Source organism: Carettochelys insculpta, chromosome 1 (genome assembly GCF_033958435.1).
Source record: "Carettochelys insculpta isolate YL-2023 chromosome 1, ASM3395843v1, whole genome shotgun sequence".
Taxonomy (NCBI): domain Eukaryota; kingdom Metazoa; phylum Chordata; order Testudines; family Carettochelyidae; genus Carettochelys; species Carettochelys insculpta.
This window is the reverse complement of record NC_134137.1, coordinates 283,098,204-283,113,719: the sequence shown is the minus strand read 5'-3', so window position 1 is coordinate 283,113,719 and position 15,516 is coordinate 283,098,204. Positions and strand designations below refer to the sequence as shown.

At 51.6% G+C, this 15,516-nt stretch overlaps 1 protein-coding gene across 4 annotated transcripts in view; it reads right to left on the bottom strand.

Annotated features, from left to right (window-relative positions):
• Positions 1-15,516, bottom strand: part of XPNPEP3 (X-prolyl aminopeptidase 3) — a 74,652-nt gene that overhangs the window by 9,569 nt on the left and 49,567 nt on the right. For 2 of the 4 annotated variants that reach the window (XM_075009632.1, XM_075009642.1), the window contains one exon: positions 12,069-12,582. The exons of 1 other annotated variant lie outside the window; for it this stretch is intronic. In XM_075009632.1, the coding sequence (XP_074865733.1) occupies positions 12,320-12,582 (263 nt within the window). In that variant the 3' untranslated portion in view covers positions 12,069-12,319. Of the gene's footprint in view, positions 1-12,068; positions 13,935-15,516 lie in introns of those variants that run through there. One more of the 4 variants, XR_012647602.1, reaches the window with a different exon arrangement.

The following is a 15,516-nucleotide window of genomic DNA, read 5'->3' as shown; positions in this document are numbered from 1 at the left end:
GGGCCCATACGTCGAGCAGTGTGCACAAATCTTTCATCAGCTTGGAGACAAAGGTCATACCCTGGTCTGTTAGTATCTCTCTGGGGATGCCTACTCTGGTGAAGTATCTGGTGGTGAAGATCTGCACTAGCTCCCTCATGATAGTCTTTGAGTGGGCATTACACAGTTGCACCGCCTCTGGATATCAGATGGCATAGTTCAGGACTATTAATATGTACTGGTGTCCTTAGGCTGACTTCTCCAGTGGGCCGACTAGATCCATAGGGTGACCACCCCTTCCATATTAGGCAGGACGGTCCCATATTTAGGACTCCAAAAAGGCATCCCTATTTATTTTTTAAAAGTAACTAATTGTCCCATATTTGGGCTCTCCCCCCACTGACCTTTTCCGCCAGCAGCTGCGCAGGTGCAGCTGCTGGTGGGAGTCACTTCCCTGAGCCTCGGGGAAGTGGTGGGAGCATGGGCAGTTGCCATGTCCCTGCTGCTTCCCCAGGGCTCCTGGGGAGGACCAGCAGCTGCCGCTTCCCCAGGGCTCCTTCCCGGCTCCCCGTGGCTTGGTGGAACTGGGAGGAGCCATCCCTCCGCCCATATCTCCCTGTCCCGTATTTGGGACAGGAAGATATAGTCACCATATAGATCCATTGTATTCTGCTCAAAGGGGACCTCAATAATAGGCAGAGGTACCAATGGAGCTCTCAGATGAGGCTGCTGTCCATGCAGCTGGCACTCAGGGCAGGAGGTATAGTAATGCCAGACTTTTACATTCACTCCAGGCCAAAAGAACCTCTGCAAGATCCAGTTTGAGGTCTTCGCAACCCTGAGGTAACCCCCAAACAGATGGCTACAGGCTAGGTCCATCACAGCCCTCCGATGTTGTTGGGGCACCAGGAGTTGCCCTACCAGGCGGTCCTGAAATTTCCCTGCATGGTATAGTAGGTGCCCCTGGATTATACAGTAGGGTCTCAGACCTTTGGCCCTTTCCTCCACTGGTACCCTGTTCACCTCCACTACCTCCTGGCGTATATTTCGGTATACCGGGTCCTCAGCCTGTTCCTATGCAAAATTTGGGAGGAAGGACCCTATATTCTCAAGCTCAGAGGGAGCTCCCTCCTCTTCTGACCCAGGGGCCCCACAGCGCTGGGCCCAGCCTTGGGCTCTTCTATCCTCTGTGTCACCCTCCTCTCTCTGGGTTCAGCTTCTTCCCCAGCCAGCACTGGTCCTGCATTCTGGGACAGGATTTGGGTGCCCAGTTGTTTAGCTGCCCTCCTCCCATGCCTCTACTTCCGGGGCTTCCCAGGTGCAGCAAAGAGGTCTTGGGAGAATTCATGGAAGGTTGGGGTGGCTCCTCTACTTCCCCTTCCTCCATGGGCAGCAGATTGCCAAAGCCAGGGAAGTCCCACCTAATCACTACTGCGTAGGGGAGCCTCAGTACTGCTCCTGCTGTCACACTTGCTATGTTCCCTTGCAGATCTATTTGCACAGGGATGACTAAGTAGTAACAGACATCCCCCTGCACACAGGATATTCCTGTGTGCTTTGCCCAGAAAAGCTGGTCTTGCCCCACCAGCTGCCCTGAGACTGTTGTGAGGGAACTCACCGAGTCCACCAGGGCTGTAGTCTCCACACCATTCATTTTAACAGGCCAGTATACCGGTGGGGGGCTGTTCCTATGCCCACCACATCTATCAGGTTGCAGGAACCCCTCGGATCCCTAAGGTTACACTGCAAGGGTTCCTCCATGCTTTGACAGTGGGCCACTATGTGCCCCAGTTCCCCACACGCGTAGCACTTATACCCCACATGCGGCATCTGCCAACTCCTGGAACTGCTGGGTATCACCCCCGATTCTCTTTCTCTGGCCTCCCAAGTCCTTCAATGGCCTCCAGTGGCCCTTCTTTCTCCTTTCTCCCCCACCCAGGGGCTCTAACGCATGGGTCTGGGGAGCAGGAGTGGGTTGCTTGCCCCTCCAGGCTTCCTCCCCAAGGGGCCATGAGAGACCTCAGGTTGTTGACTGTCTCTCCACGAGAGACAATTTCATCGTATGAGGACAGGTCATATTGGCTGACCCATCCCAGCAGGTCTGGCGGTAGCCCCTTCATATACCAGTCCAGCACAGTGGTTTCCACAATCTTCTCTGGGCCATGGGTCTTGGGCTATAGCCACCTTCGGGCCAGGTGGATTAAGTGGAATACCTGGGACCCTTGGTGTTTTCCCCTCCCAGTACCTCCATTTGTGGAACCTCTGAGCTCTGATGGCAGTCATCACTCCAGTCCTGGCCAGGATCTCTGACTTCAGCTGGCTATATTCTGCAGCCACCTCCTTGGGTAGGTTGCAGTAGGTCTTCTGAGCCTCTCCACACAGAAATGGGGCCAGGATGATGACCCACTGGTCTTGGGGCCAGCCTTCCTGTATGGCCATCCTCTCAAAGGCCAAAAGGTATGCTCCCATGTCATTTTCTCCAGTCATTTTCTGGAGGTAGTTGCTAGCCCGCAGAGCTTGAGTCCCATCTAGGCCGTGCACCCGGGCAGTCAGAGCTATCAGCTGGGTCAAAACCTTTTCTAGAGTGGCTCAGTCCTGGGCAGCCTGGCTCATCAGCAGCTGGTTAGTCTCTTGCTGTAGCCGAAAGGCCTCCTGATGGGTAGATGCATAAGCAGCTTCTTGCTGCACTGCAGTGGCTGGTACGAGGGCTTTCACTAGGTCCTTGATTTGGCTCTCTCTCTCTCTCTCTCCTTTTTTTTTATCCCTCCTTGATCTGCTCTAGGTGGGTCTGTTGCAGTCTCACAGCAGCAGACATCCCACTTCTGGCACGAAGTGTGGCAAGGTTAGTCTTGTTTCTGGGCTCCAGGCCTCTATTCAGTTCACTCATTCCAGGTTTCAGCCCAGGCACCCCATATGGCTGCTACCAACAGTGAATGACTCCCTTCATCCTTGACCCCACAGCTCTTCTCCCTGGGCCACTTCCCCAGATGATCCCCGCAGGTACCTCCTTGAGGTAGTGGCAGCAGCTACACCCCCGCCCCTTCCTTGAGAGGCTGCACCAGGTAATCAGTTCTTTCCAGCCTCCAGTCGCGTCTCAGGGTCACCCAAATGTGGGGTGGGGTGCAGGCCCTCACTGCTGAAGTTCCTCCTCACCCCTCTCTACTCACGTCCTATGCTCTCCTCAGTCACCTCTCACACTCTCCCCCAGCCCTACTGGGGAAAGGGTTTTTAAAAGCAGTCTTAAGCAGGACCAGCTAGCCCCAATTTATGTAGGGTGACCTCCTCCCCAGCTGCTCCCACCCTGTCTGATTGCCAGCTCAAAACAGCCCTGCTTTTCCCCTCTTGTATTCCCTCCCCTGGCCTCGCTCTGTCACACCCTGCATCCTTGCACCAGCAGAGCTCCAAAGGTAGATGTCCCCATTCCGAACTGATTTGCAACTGACCAGTAGCAACTGGGAGATGCCAGTTTCCACCCGGCAATTGCCACAGCTCCTCAGTCGAGAGGGCAGCTCTCACTCAAATGTCCTTGATCAGGAGGTTGGGGCCAGCTCAGCGGATGGCTCTAGGAAGGTTGCTTTACAGCTCCTAAAGTTCTGTAGCCAACGTTTTTCCTCCCACTTCTGCGTGATGATGCGATCCTACCAATCAGTGCTGGTTTCCCTCCTCCAAAAGCACCAATCTACCATGTACATCTGCTCTGTGACAGCCAAGTGCAACGGCAGGTTGGCACTGTTCATAATGAGCACACTGTCAGGCTCCTCTGTGCCTTATTTCTGCGTCGGTAACCTCAGAACGTGCTCCGCTGCAGTGTGTGGTGGCAGTCAGCAGAGCACTTGAGAGAGGTGTAGGGTCCGTGCTTTCTCGCTGCACATGCCAGAGTGCACCGCAGCAAATGGCAGTTGGAAAAAAGCCACGAAAGGCCACTGGAAGCCCCCGGACGAAGTGGGGACATGAGACGGCCCTGAAGGCGTAAAAGGATGCCAGAGTCCGCTGAAGAAAGTGGGGTCACATGCCCCCCGAATGCTGTTGATGGGAGGGGCAAGAGGCCAGCTAGCGGCTGGTGGGAGGATTAGTGATGGGTCTTGGGACCTGCAAGAGGGGTCTGCCCCCTCCCACCCCACCCCGCACTCACGGGCAGTGAGAGGGAAGTGGAGCAATGCACTCTGCTCCTCCAACCGCATTGCTGGGGGGAGGGGACTGGACCACCCCCACACTCCCCTGTAGGAAGCAGAACAACATGGCCAGAGCAGAGCAAACTAGGGCTGTGTCTCACCACTTGCCCCACCAGTGAGTACAGGAGGGCAGACCTGTTGGCAGTGCCAGACCCTTGGCCACACTCGTCCCCTAGGCTACCTCAGTTGGGTGGAGAGGTGAGGCAGGGGCAGAGCAGGGGTGAGGAGAGGATGGAACAGGAGCAGCGAGCAGCCTGGGGCAGAGGGGAGTTGTCCCAGCCCTTCCCCAGACTGCGGGGAGGGTCACATGACCAGTGGTGACCAGTCACTCCTGCATCGCCAACTCACTTGACTCCTGGCCAGCACACACCCCACACTTCAGCCTTAGGTGCCCCAAACAGCTCTGTCCAGATGGTTCCACTCTGATCTCCTGCATCCCTTGGATTTGCCACTCCTGGTCCACTCTCATCACCAGACCCTGCCAATTTGTAGCAAACCATGTGGCACTGCGATGTGAATGAAATGTTGTCTCAGAACTAGACTTGGAAGACTGGACAAGCAGTTCTCGAGCACCTTAAAAAGGAACACATTTATTTATTGGGGAATGAGCTTTCCTGGGTAAGACGCACTTTTCAGATTTGGAGCAGGGAATAAGAATCTGAGGAAGTGAGTCTCACACATGACAACTCATTAGCTAATAAATACATTTGTTAGTCTTTAAGATGCTACAGGACTGCTTGTTTCATGTGAAGCCACAGACTAACATGGCTACCCCTCTGAAATATGGGCAGGTCTCACTTAATCAAGCTCTACAATGCTTCCCTCCACCCTGAAACCCTCACACACCGAAGGATCCATTGTAAGAAAGAATCAAAACGTCTCATCCCACCTCCCGTTCCCCACCCCCATCCCTTTCACATTTCTAAATTGCTGGTGCATCTGACCTGGCTGTGCTGCCACCTGCTGAGTGAAACAGGCATCGCCTCCCCTTGGTTCACCTTTTTATAGGACATGTTCCTGTCAGAGCTCTAGCTGCATGAGACAGCCATTTATACTGCAGTGAGCTCAGAACCCCGGTCTCCGGGGCTTGTGCTCTCATTCCCAAACACCCGGCCTCTCCTAAGAGGACGAAGGACTAGACCCGGTTTGGTAATGTTGGGGTGAAGAGAACTAAAGTACCTCGAAGAGGTGGTTCTCTGCGGTGCTTTCCTTTAGGATCCCCAGCTCCTTCAGCTTCTGTCCCATAAGGCTCAGCATGAGGCTAGATGTTCCCCAAGCTCACGCCTGGAGCGCAGAGGCTCAGGCAGGAGCTCTGGATGTCCAGGACAGCCTGGTACAGCTCTGCTTGGGGAGCAGTGAACCTGAAAGCCAGAAGAAAGCGAGGGAGGTTGTGTCTCAAAGGGGAAGTTCTCAGGTAGTTCTGAGTCAGGCACAGCTCAGTGCTGAAGCAGTGAGAAGAGAACACACCAGCTGCCAAGATGAAAGACCACACAAAGTACTACAGTAAAATTCCTTTAATCTGGCATGTCCAGGACCAGACAGGTGCTGGATTATCAAATTTTCTGGACTATTGGACCTCACTGCCCCTCACCCAGCTGCAGCTCCACCAGCCCCGCAGGCCCCCAGCTTCCTCACCCCCGCACTCCTCCTGCTTCACAGGGAGACCAACTGTCCCATATTGGGCAGGACAGTCCCATATTTGGGATGCCAAAAAGGAGTCTCAACTTATGTTTTAAAAGGGATGAACAGTCCTGTATTTAGGTCCTTGGAGGCTGGGCGTGGGAGTGGGTGTGGGAGTGCCTGCAGCTGCTGCTTCCCTGGGGCTCCGAGCAGGGAGCACCTGCAGCTGCCGCTTCACCAGAGTTCAGGGCCTGGACTCCCGGCAGCTGCTGTTTTTCCAGGGCTTGGTGCCAGGAGTGTTTACAGCTGCTGCTTCCCTGGGACTCGGGGCCAGAAGGCCTGTGTCCGCCACTCCCTGGCCCCCCTGCAGCCCTAACCCACTCCAGGTTTAACCCCCCATGTCCACCCCCCAGAGCCCCAGCCCACCACCCAAGCCCCTGACTTACACAAATTTCGAGGCATGCGTATCTCAGGGGACTTCTGTTTGCTGGACCATCACAATTTGCCGGATCATCTCCATAAATGGGACTTTTGCCAGATGTTGGACCACCAGGATTTCCAGACCGTCAGAGCCTGGATTAAAGGAATTTTATTGCACTGAGGTCCCTGCTCTTCGATTGGAATCCTAGGTGTGAAGCAAGGCAGGGCAAAGCTGCAGTTTGAAGGGAAGCACATGAGCAAAGAGACTCTGGAGCGAATCCAGCCATCACAGGGACACTTTCTGGAACCTTCCTGATGTGAGCCAGGCAGCCAGTCACACGTGGACTAAACACCTGTTACCTTTTGCCTCACACACAGGCCCAGCGTCAGCGCCTGCACAAGGCCAGGCAAGCGCCCTCTTTGTAACTTCAGCTTTATCCCAATAGCTCCACTAAAGAGAGAATAAAAAATACCAACTGCAGACACACCGAAGCCTGTCTGTATCCTTGCATTACAGTTACCTAGACTGAGAGCAAGCCTGCATGCACACACCGCTAGTCAGAAACAAGCACACAGGTACACATTCCTCAACTTCTCTGCAAGCTGGTAGGTGGTATATTAGTAACTATGGGCATCCGGCCTGCCTCTGCTGGACCAAATACTTATGATTTCATTCATGCAGCAGCAGCATGCTTACCTGTACCATTCAATAAAACTAATCCTCCATCAGCAAAAGCAGAAGGGGCAGGGATTTCCTCCTCGCCGGCTCTTTTCCTGCGTGATGTTTGCGTGACGTTTGCGTGACAGCATTGTGTGTGCATATGTATGTGTACAGAATCTCACATGAACATGTAGGGACAGCAAGTACAGCAAAACTGTGTCTAATGTAACTTTTCCCCAGGATGTGTCATCATTGCTGACTGCAGAACTGGGGAGCCATTTTCGGGTCAGCACACACACACAAGCGAGAAGCAGAAAGAAGACTGCTGGGAGTGAGTGATCTGGGCCAGAGTGGTGTACAGGAGTGGGGTGCAGGAGTGAGCTGACGATGGAGGGTCTGGGTGGGTGCAGGAGCAGGCCGAAGTGTGGGTCCAGATGGGAAGAAGGGTGCAGAAGGGTTTGGGGTGTGGGGTCTGGAAGGGAGGGAGCAGGATGAGGGTGGGGAGTTGGGGTGGGAGGAAGGGGGGTCTGGATGGGAGGAGGCACAGGAGCGGCCAAGGGGCATGGGATGTGGGCAACAGGGATGCTCCTACCAGATCACCCCTGCGACACTCATGTGTCCACTCCCAGGCACCCCCTCTGCTGCGCTCTGTAATTCTGGCCAATCAGAGCAGCAGTAGAAAGACTCCAGCCAGGCTATGGAGGCCGCCACTGCTCCTTCTCACCCTCTCCCAGCTGATGCAGTCCACAAGGGTGAAGGCTACAAACCCTCCACCCCACTGTGGGCCAGATTCTAAGGAGGGGAGCCCCAAGCCTTGGGGTCCAGATCCAGACAAGCCACAGGCCAGATCTGGACCGTGGGCCAGGTGTTCCCCAGCTCTGGCTTATTGGCCCCTATTAAAGGTAGACTCCCTTCATGCCCTCTCTCTGCTCTGCCTGTCTCACCTAGCAAAGGGAGGGACCCAGACTTAGAATCATAGACTCATAGAAGAGTAGGACTGGAAGGGACCTCAAGAGGCCATCGAGTCCAGCCCCCTGCCCTCATGGCAGGACCAAGCACTTTCTAGACCATCCCTGAAAGCCATCTATCTAACCTCTTCTTAAATATCTCCAGTGATGGAGATTCTACCACCTCCCTTGGCAATTCGTTCCAGTGTTTGATCACCCTGACAGTTAGGAACTTTTTCCTAATGTCCAACCTGAACCTCTCCTGCTGCAATTTCAGTCCATTGCCTCTTGTTCTATCCTCAGAGGCAAGGAAGAACAAGTTCCCTCCCTCTGCCTTATGACACCCTTTTAGATACCTGAAAACTGCTATCATGTCCCCCCTCAATCTTCTCTTTTCCAAACTAAACAAGCCCAATTCTTTCAGCCTTTCTTCATAGGTCATGTTCTCTAGACCTTTGATCATTCTCGTTGCTCTCCTCTGGACCCTCTCCAATTTCTCCACATCCTTCCTGAACTGTGGTGCCCAGAACTGGACACAATACTCCAGCTGAGGCCTAACCGGCGCAGAGTAGAGCGGGAGAATGACTTCTCGTGTCTTGTTCACAACACACCTGTTAATGCATCCTAGAATCATGTTTGCCTTTTTCGCAACAGCATCACACTGTTGACTCATATTTAGCTTGTGGTCCACTATAACCCCTAGATCCCTTTCTGCTGTACTCATTCCTAGGCAGTCCTTTCCCATTCTGTATGTGTGACACTGATTGTTCCTTCCTAAGTGGAGCGCTTTGCATTTGTCCTTATTAAACTTCATCCTGTTTACCTCAGCCCATTTCTCCAGTTTATCCAGATCCTTTTGAATTATGACCCTATCCTCCAAAGAAATTGCAACCCCTCCCAGCTTGGTATCATCTGCAAACTTAATAAGTGTACTTTCTATGTCAATATCTAAATCGTTAATGAAGATATTGAACAGAACCGTTCCTAAAAGACCCCTGCAGAACCCCACTAGTTATACTTTTCCAGCAGGATTGAAAACCATTAATAACTACTCTCCGGGTATGGTTATCCAGCCAGTTGTTCACCCACCTTATAGTAGCCCCATCTAAGTTGTATTTGCATAGTTTATTGATAAGTATATTATGTGAGACTGTGTCAAATGCTTTACTGAAGTCTAGGTATACCACATCCACCGCTTCTCCCTTATCCACAAGACTCGTTATTCTATCAAAGAAAGCTATTAGATTGGTTTGACATGATCTGTTTTTAACAAAACCATGCTGGCTCTTCCCTAGCACCTTACCACCTTCCAATTGCTTGCAGATGATTTCTTTAATTACCTGCTCCATTATCTTTCCTGGCACAGAAGTTAAGCTGACTGGCCTCTAGTTTCCCAGGTTATTCTTGTTCCCCTTTTTATAAATGAGTACTATATTTGCCCTTTTCCAGTCTTCTGGACTTCCCACATACAGTTCCAGTATTTCAAACCCATTTCCCAAATTAGTAGGGGGCAAATGCATTGGAAGCACAAATCTCCTCCTTCCTTTTTCTTTGTACAATTTGGACTACCATTAAGCTCCTCGTGAGTGTGAGAGGCAACACTGGAGAAAGCACACCGGTGCTTTTTTGAAAATGTAACCCAAGGGGGAGGAACCTTTTTTGAGTCAGTGGCCACTGCCCCACAGAAAGCGGCCACCGCCCCACAGAAAGCGGCCACCTAAGTGAGAAACAAAAACCACACCTCACTGAGGTGGTCCCCAACTGAAAATCAGAAAAAAATTACACTCCATTTCTCTTGCACATCAGCCAAAGCCTAGGGGTGCCAGGGCTAATCAATTCTGTGGGCCCCCCCAGGCTCTGGGATGAGGCCAAAAATGAGGGGTTCAGTGAGGGAGGGGGCTGCCAGGAAGTAGGTTTGGTGTGTGTTTAGGTGAGAGGTAGGGTGCAGGAGCGTGTTGAGCTGAGGGGACTGGGTGGGAGGTAGGATACAGGAGTGAGCTGGGGTGGGGTGTCTGGGTGTGTGTGGGGGGCACATACCTGGTCCAGCTCCCCAGAGGCACACATGGTTTCATGTCCCCCACCACTCCCAGGCACCACTCCCACTGCTCTGATTGTCCACAATTTCAGCTAGTCAGAGTGGCGGTGGGAAAAGCTTCCAGGCAGCGCTTCTTGGTGCTGCCATTCCCAGAGCTGCAGGGGAGAAGGTGGAGCTGGGGCATGCAGAGCCATTTCTCCCTGCCCCTGCCAGACAGAGCCTAGGGGCCAGATCTGGCCCCAAGTTGCTTGACTCTGGCTCACAAGGCTCAGAACTCCACACATCCCCCCTCACTAGGCTGGATGCTGTGTGGGGAGGAAACTTGAGCCTCAGGGGCCAGATCCAGACTGCAGACGGCAGGTTCCCCAGCTCGGACGTAACAAGGGGCTGACTGGAGGCAGACATTGATACTGGACACTGAATGAGAGGGGACAGGCAGAATGAGGAAAAGGTCATGGTGGGTCTGGAAAACTAAATACAAGTATCAGAGGGTACATGTACACTTGGGAATAAAGATGAATTGATTAAAGTCAACTTTTTAACACTAGATCTGATGAAGTCAAACTTGAATGTCCACACCTGCTCACAAAGTCAACTTAGTGTGTCCCCAGTAACTCGACTCAGCTCGGCTGTGGCAGCAGTGCATTTTGGGTGCCTATCCTAAAGGTTTCCTGTTGCATTTTGGGTTTCTGTGCCAGTGTCTTGTGGGGAAAAAAGTCACCACAAGTGGTTCTGGGTGGCTGATCTCATCATCTCAGAGTGCATTTCCCTTACTTCCTGCTTCCTGCAGAAAAAAAAGACCAAGGGAATTTTCACACTGCTTGTACATTGCCTGCCACTCCCCATTACAAGGATAACATGGATCCAGAGATGCTTCAGTCTTTTGTGGAGTGTTTTATGATGACATCCCACACTGCACTGCAGTATCTTCTGAACTTAATGAGCCTGGAAGATAAATACCTTGAAGAGAGGTGCATTTCCTCACATCAGGAGCAGGAGAGGAGAAACACGGAGTTGGTATCAGCACTGAATGGCTGCATTGTACCCTGTGGAGCACAGGTTCTGGACCTGTGAAACCAGCTCAGACTGGTGGAACCACATCATTTTGCATGCATAAGGCCACTTGCATGGAACTTTGTGAATTGCTGTCTCCTGCCTTGAAGAGCTGCAACACCAGAATGAGACCTGCTTTGACAGTTCACAAGTGTGTGGCAATTGCTCTGTGGAAGTTTGCAATGCCAGACAGCTACCGGTCAGTGGGAAATCAATTTGGAGTGCACAAATCTACAGTGGGGGCCTTTGTCATCCAGGTAGCCAAGGTGATCAATAAAATTCTGCTGTGGCAGACAGTAACTCTGGGGAATGTACAGGATATAGTGGAAGATTTTACTGCGATGGGACTCCCTAACTGCAGTGGGGCCATAAGATGGTTAACGCACATCCCCATCCTGGCACCAGACCACCTGGCCTCAGTGAACGTTAACAAGGGGTACTTCTCCATGGTGTTGCAGGTGTTGGCAGACCACAAAGGTCATTTCACCGACATTAACATGGGATGGTTGGGGAATAGGCACGATGTGCAACTCTTTAGGAATTATGGTTTGTTTAGAAAGCTCCAGAGTGGTACTTTCTTCCCAGACCAGAAAATTACCACTGGGGATATGGAAATTCCCACAGTGATTCTTGGTAACCCTGCTTACTCCTTGCTCCCTTGGCTCATGAAAACATACACACGCATCCTGGAGCATAGTAAGGAGCTATTCAACTACAGGCTGAGCAGGTGCAGAATGGTGGAAGAATGTCCCTTTAGTCATTAAAAAGCTGGGTTCAAGTGCCTTCTGACCCACTTAGACATCAGTGAAGACAACATTCCCCTTGTCATAGGCTCCTGCTGTATTCTTCATATAATATGAAAGACAAAGGGGGAAAATGTCATGCCAGTGTGAAGGACAGAGGCAGATCTCCGGGACAGTAATTATGAGCAGCCAGATACAAGGGCAATCAGGAGAGCGCAGAGAGGTGCAATGCAAACCAGGGATGTCTCGAAAACCAGGTTTATGAATGAGCAGGCAGGTACCTGTATCTGCTTCTGTTAAATACTCCCCCCAGCCATGATCTGTGCTTGCCCTTTACGAAACCAGCTCCAACCGCATGCTATGCCACACCACCACAGCAGACCCCAAAGCATGGACCCCAGAGCATGTTAACTAATACACAATTTTCTTTTTCTGACCTACATTGTTTTTATTCAGGAGTCCCTAATGGCAGGGAGGGGGATGCATAGAGGGAAAGCACGGGGATAATGATCTCATGTGCGGTGGAATGTGAGCCTTCTGCTCCGCAGTGATTCTGTGGGAGTGGACTGCATGGATGTCTGGGACCTTCCTCCTCTTATTCCAGGACCCCGATGAGGGGAGGGACTGAGTATGGGGACAGAGGTCTGAAATGGGGCATGGATAGCATGGGGGATCTAAAGTTATTTTGTTCAAATATTGACTGCATGAGCTCTGTCTGCTTTATTAGAGACAAAACTTGTGCATGATTTTCCAGCATTTTGACCCTCCACACTGCATGTGCTGGCTGTACGGGGTGGGGAGGAGGGGGCTTGCATGCATGCTTTGCATTCTTCTGCCAAGTGCTGAGCCATGAGCTCCGGTCTTGTCTTTTTCCTCCTCCATATCTGTGTCAGTCTCACTTCAATGGGGAGTGACCCACTATTCCTGACACTCCTGCTTCCAAGGCCAGTGCCTGCGAAAGAAAGTCATGTTGAACTATTAAGTACATTGTCAGCAGCAACATTTTTATCTTTAGTTAGAACAATGAACACAGTGACAGAATGAATGGCTGTCTGTCTCTATGGAACAACATATGTCCACAACAAGGTTACTCTTGGACTCTTAAAGCTGAGGATGAATCCATCTAACCAGGAGGATTCAAGCTCTCCAGCAGCTGATGTTTACCTTGCAGACATGGTAAGGTGTTTGCGGCTAATGGGTGGCTGCTTGCTGTATATCAGGGTAAAAATAAGGTAGAAGCACTCCAGCCCCTGTGTGGGTGGGGCATACCACTGAGCATTGGGCAGCACTTTAACCTGTGCCATTACTCAAAAGCTGCAAGACTTTTGCTCAGCACTGGGTTACATGGAAAAAATAACTAAAAGTCACTGCAGGCCCATGCCCCATGAACCAGGGCTGGGTCCTATCACCCACCAGCCCAGCCAGGAGAGGAGGGGCTTGCTGTGTGGCACTCTTTAACTGCACCATTATTTAAAAGCTGCAGGCAAGCTACAGGAGTTTTGCTCAACGCTGGGTTACTTGGAAAAAATTGTTAAGTCTCTGCAGGCGCACACATGAGCCACGGCAGGGTCGGATCACCTGCTAGCTCAGGCAGGGGGTGGATGGTTTCGTCAAGTGAGATTCTTTAGCCTGCACCTTTATTAAAAGCCATGGTCAGGCTACAGGAGTATTCCTCAGCACTGGGTTACATGGAAAAAATCATTAGAAGTCACTGCAATGACTCATGAAACTCCTCATGCTTGTTCTAGGTTGCCAAAGGAGATATCACCCTCCTCAGAATAAGAAAAAAGGATAAGAAAGAACGTTCACGCTGTGTGGGGGAAAAGGCTGGGAAATTTGTAAGATGCTCTGTGGGGCCATGATTCCAGATTACTTACCGGTGGCTTGGCACGGTAAGGTGTCTCACTGTGGAAGCAGGAATAAGTCAGGTCTCCCCAAAAATCTCATGAAGAGAATCAAAAAGTGCCTGTCTGAGACCTTTGGTGACATGTCCAAACTGGATCAGCTCTCCATCACCAGAAACACTAACAAGCTGTTCTAGGGGAAATAGGCATAGATCCACTCCACCACGCTTGCACCATACTATTATCAGTATAAAAGAGGTATACTCACCAGAAGTGCCCTCTCCAGCATCACAGTTTGCCTCCGAAATCTCCTGGGATGAGGCGACTAGCTCCAAAGTAAAAAAAGCTACTTGCTGTTTGAAGGATCATCTTCTCCACTGGACTGCAGACCTGTGTCATCCACCTTTTCCTCATCCATCACCTCAGACCCCACTTCATCCTCCTTGCAGCTGCCAGACATCTGCAGAGCAGTACTTACTGAAGAGTCCAGGCATTTTTTGGGGGGAAGTGTTTGGGTCTCTCCCCAGAATAAAATCCAGCTGCTTATAAAAGCAGCATGCTTGGAGAGATGACCCAGACTGACCATTGGCTACTAAGGTCTTTTGGTACACCTGCCTGAGCTCCTTGATTTTAATGTGGCAATGCTGTGTCCCTAGTGTACCCTTTCTGAAGCATGCCCGGTGAAATCTTGGCATAAATGTCCACATTACTTTTGTGGGTTTTGAGCTACATCAGGACAGATTCAACACCCACACAAACCACAGCAATGAGGTCCTGGATCTCCCAATTGCTCCATGCTGAGGCTTTTTTGCGACACCGTGAAGTCATTGCTAGATGTGCTGCCGAGGTGTGCCCCTGAGCTCTGCTAGCCACACTGGCCAGAAAGGAAAGGAAATGAATTCAAATTTCCTAGACTGATGATCCCTGCTTCCTGTCGCCTACTTCCTGTTCACTTGGAGGACAGTGGAGGTAAAAGTGATGACAGGAAAGGACATACTGGAGGCATTGTGGGATAATTACAGAGGCTAACAAAACCAATTTTAATAATGCTGCTGTCTGCACTAGCATAAAGTCAACACTGAGAAATCAATTTTGGTGTTACTCCTTGTGAAATCAGTTTTACAGAAGTCCACCTTTTAGCTCCTTAATATCGACCTAATGAGCCCTGTGGTGAAGACTGATGCTGTATGAAATCAACCTAAATCCCTTACGTTCAAATTTATCCCCTGGGGTAGACCAGGCCTCACATTTGATGCAATAGAAAAGGGGGAGCCAGTGGAGGGAAGCTAAAGAGAACTGATTTTGTTCAAAGTGAACAGGGAACAGAGTCAGCACAGCTTTGCCAGACACAACCAGCTCAACTCCCAGGCAGTGTGGCAAGCAGTGGCAGCAGTAGATCCAGCTGCCTGGGAAGGATAATCTCCCTCCACTACCATCTCAGCTCCCCCAGCACCTGGGCCGCATGCTCCCTGCACCACCAGCCTCAATTCTCTATGTGGTACAGCTCCAGCTCTGGCTGGGAGGCACAGCTGCAGAGCTGCCAGTCCTGGTGCTCTGGGTGATGTGATCATAGGTGGAGAGCAGGGCAAGTTGGTTAGAGGGCAGGGAACATGGGAGTTGGCTAGGAGGTGGGATTCCTGGGGGTGTGGTCAGGGAACAGGTGGGGATAGGATATGGCAGCCAAGCACAGCCTGGTTCTTTGGGGAGGCACAGCCTCTCCTGTGTGCCCATGGCAGTGAGATCAACCTTTAGGCAGCAAAACAGGACCAACCCCAGCCCCTAAGCACCACCTCCCTTGGTCTTCCGGCAGTCATTAAGGCTGGGCACTTTCTGATCTCCTGCAGACCTCACTGAGCCAGAGCCTCAAAATCACCCTTATAAGTCCCCCAAGCCCATGCTACCCCCCCATAACTCCCCTCCCCTACCTTGGTAACATCTGCACCCCTTGGTCCTTGTGAAAGTCCTGGGACGCCCAGCCCGTGGCCTAGGGCGGGTGGCAACCAGAAGAGGGTTATAACACCAGCCCAGCCCTCAGTTAGGGG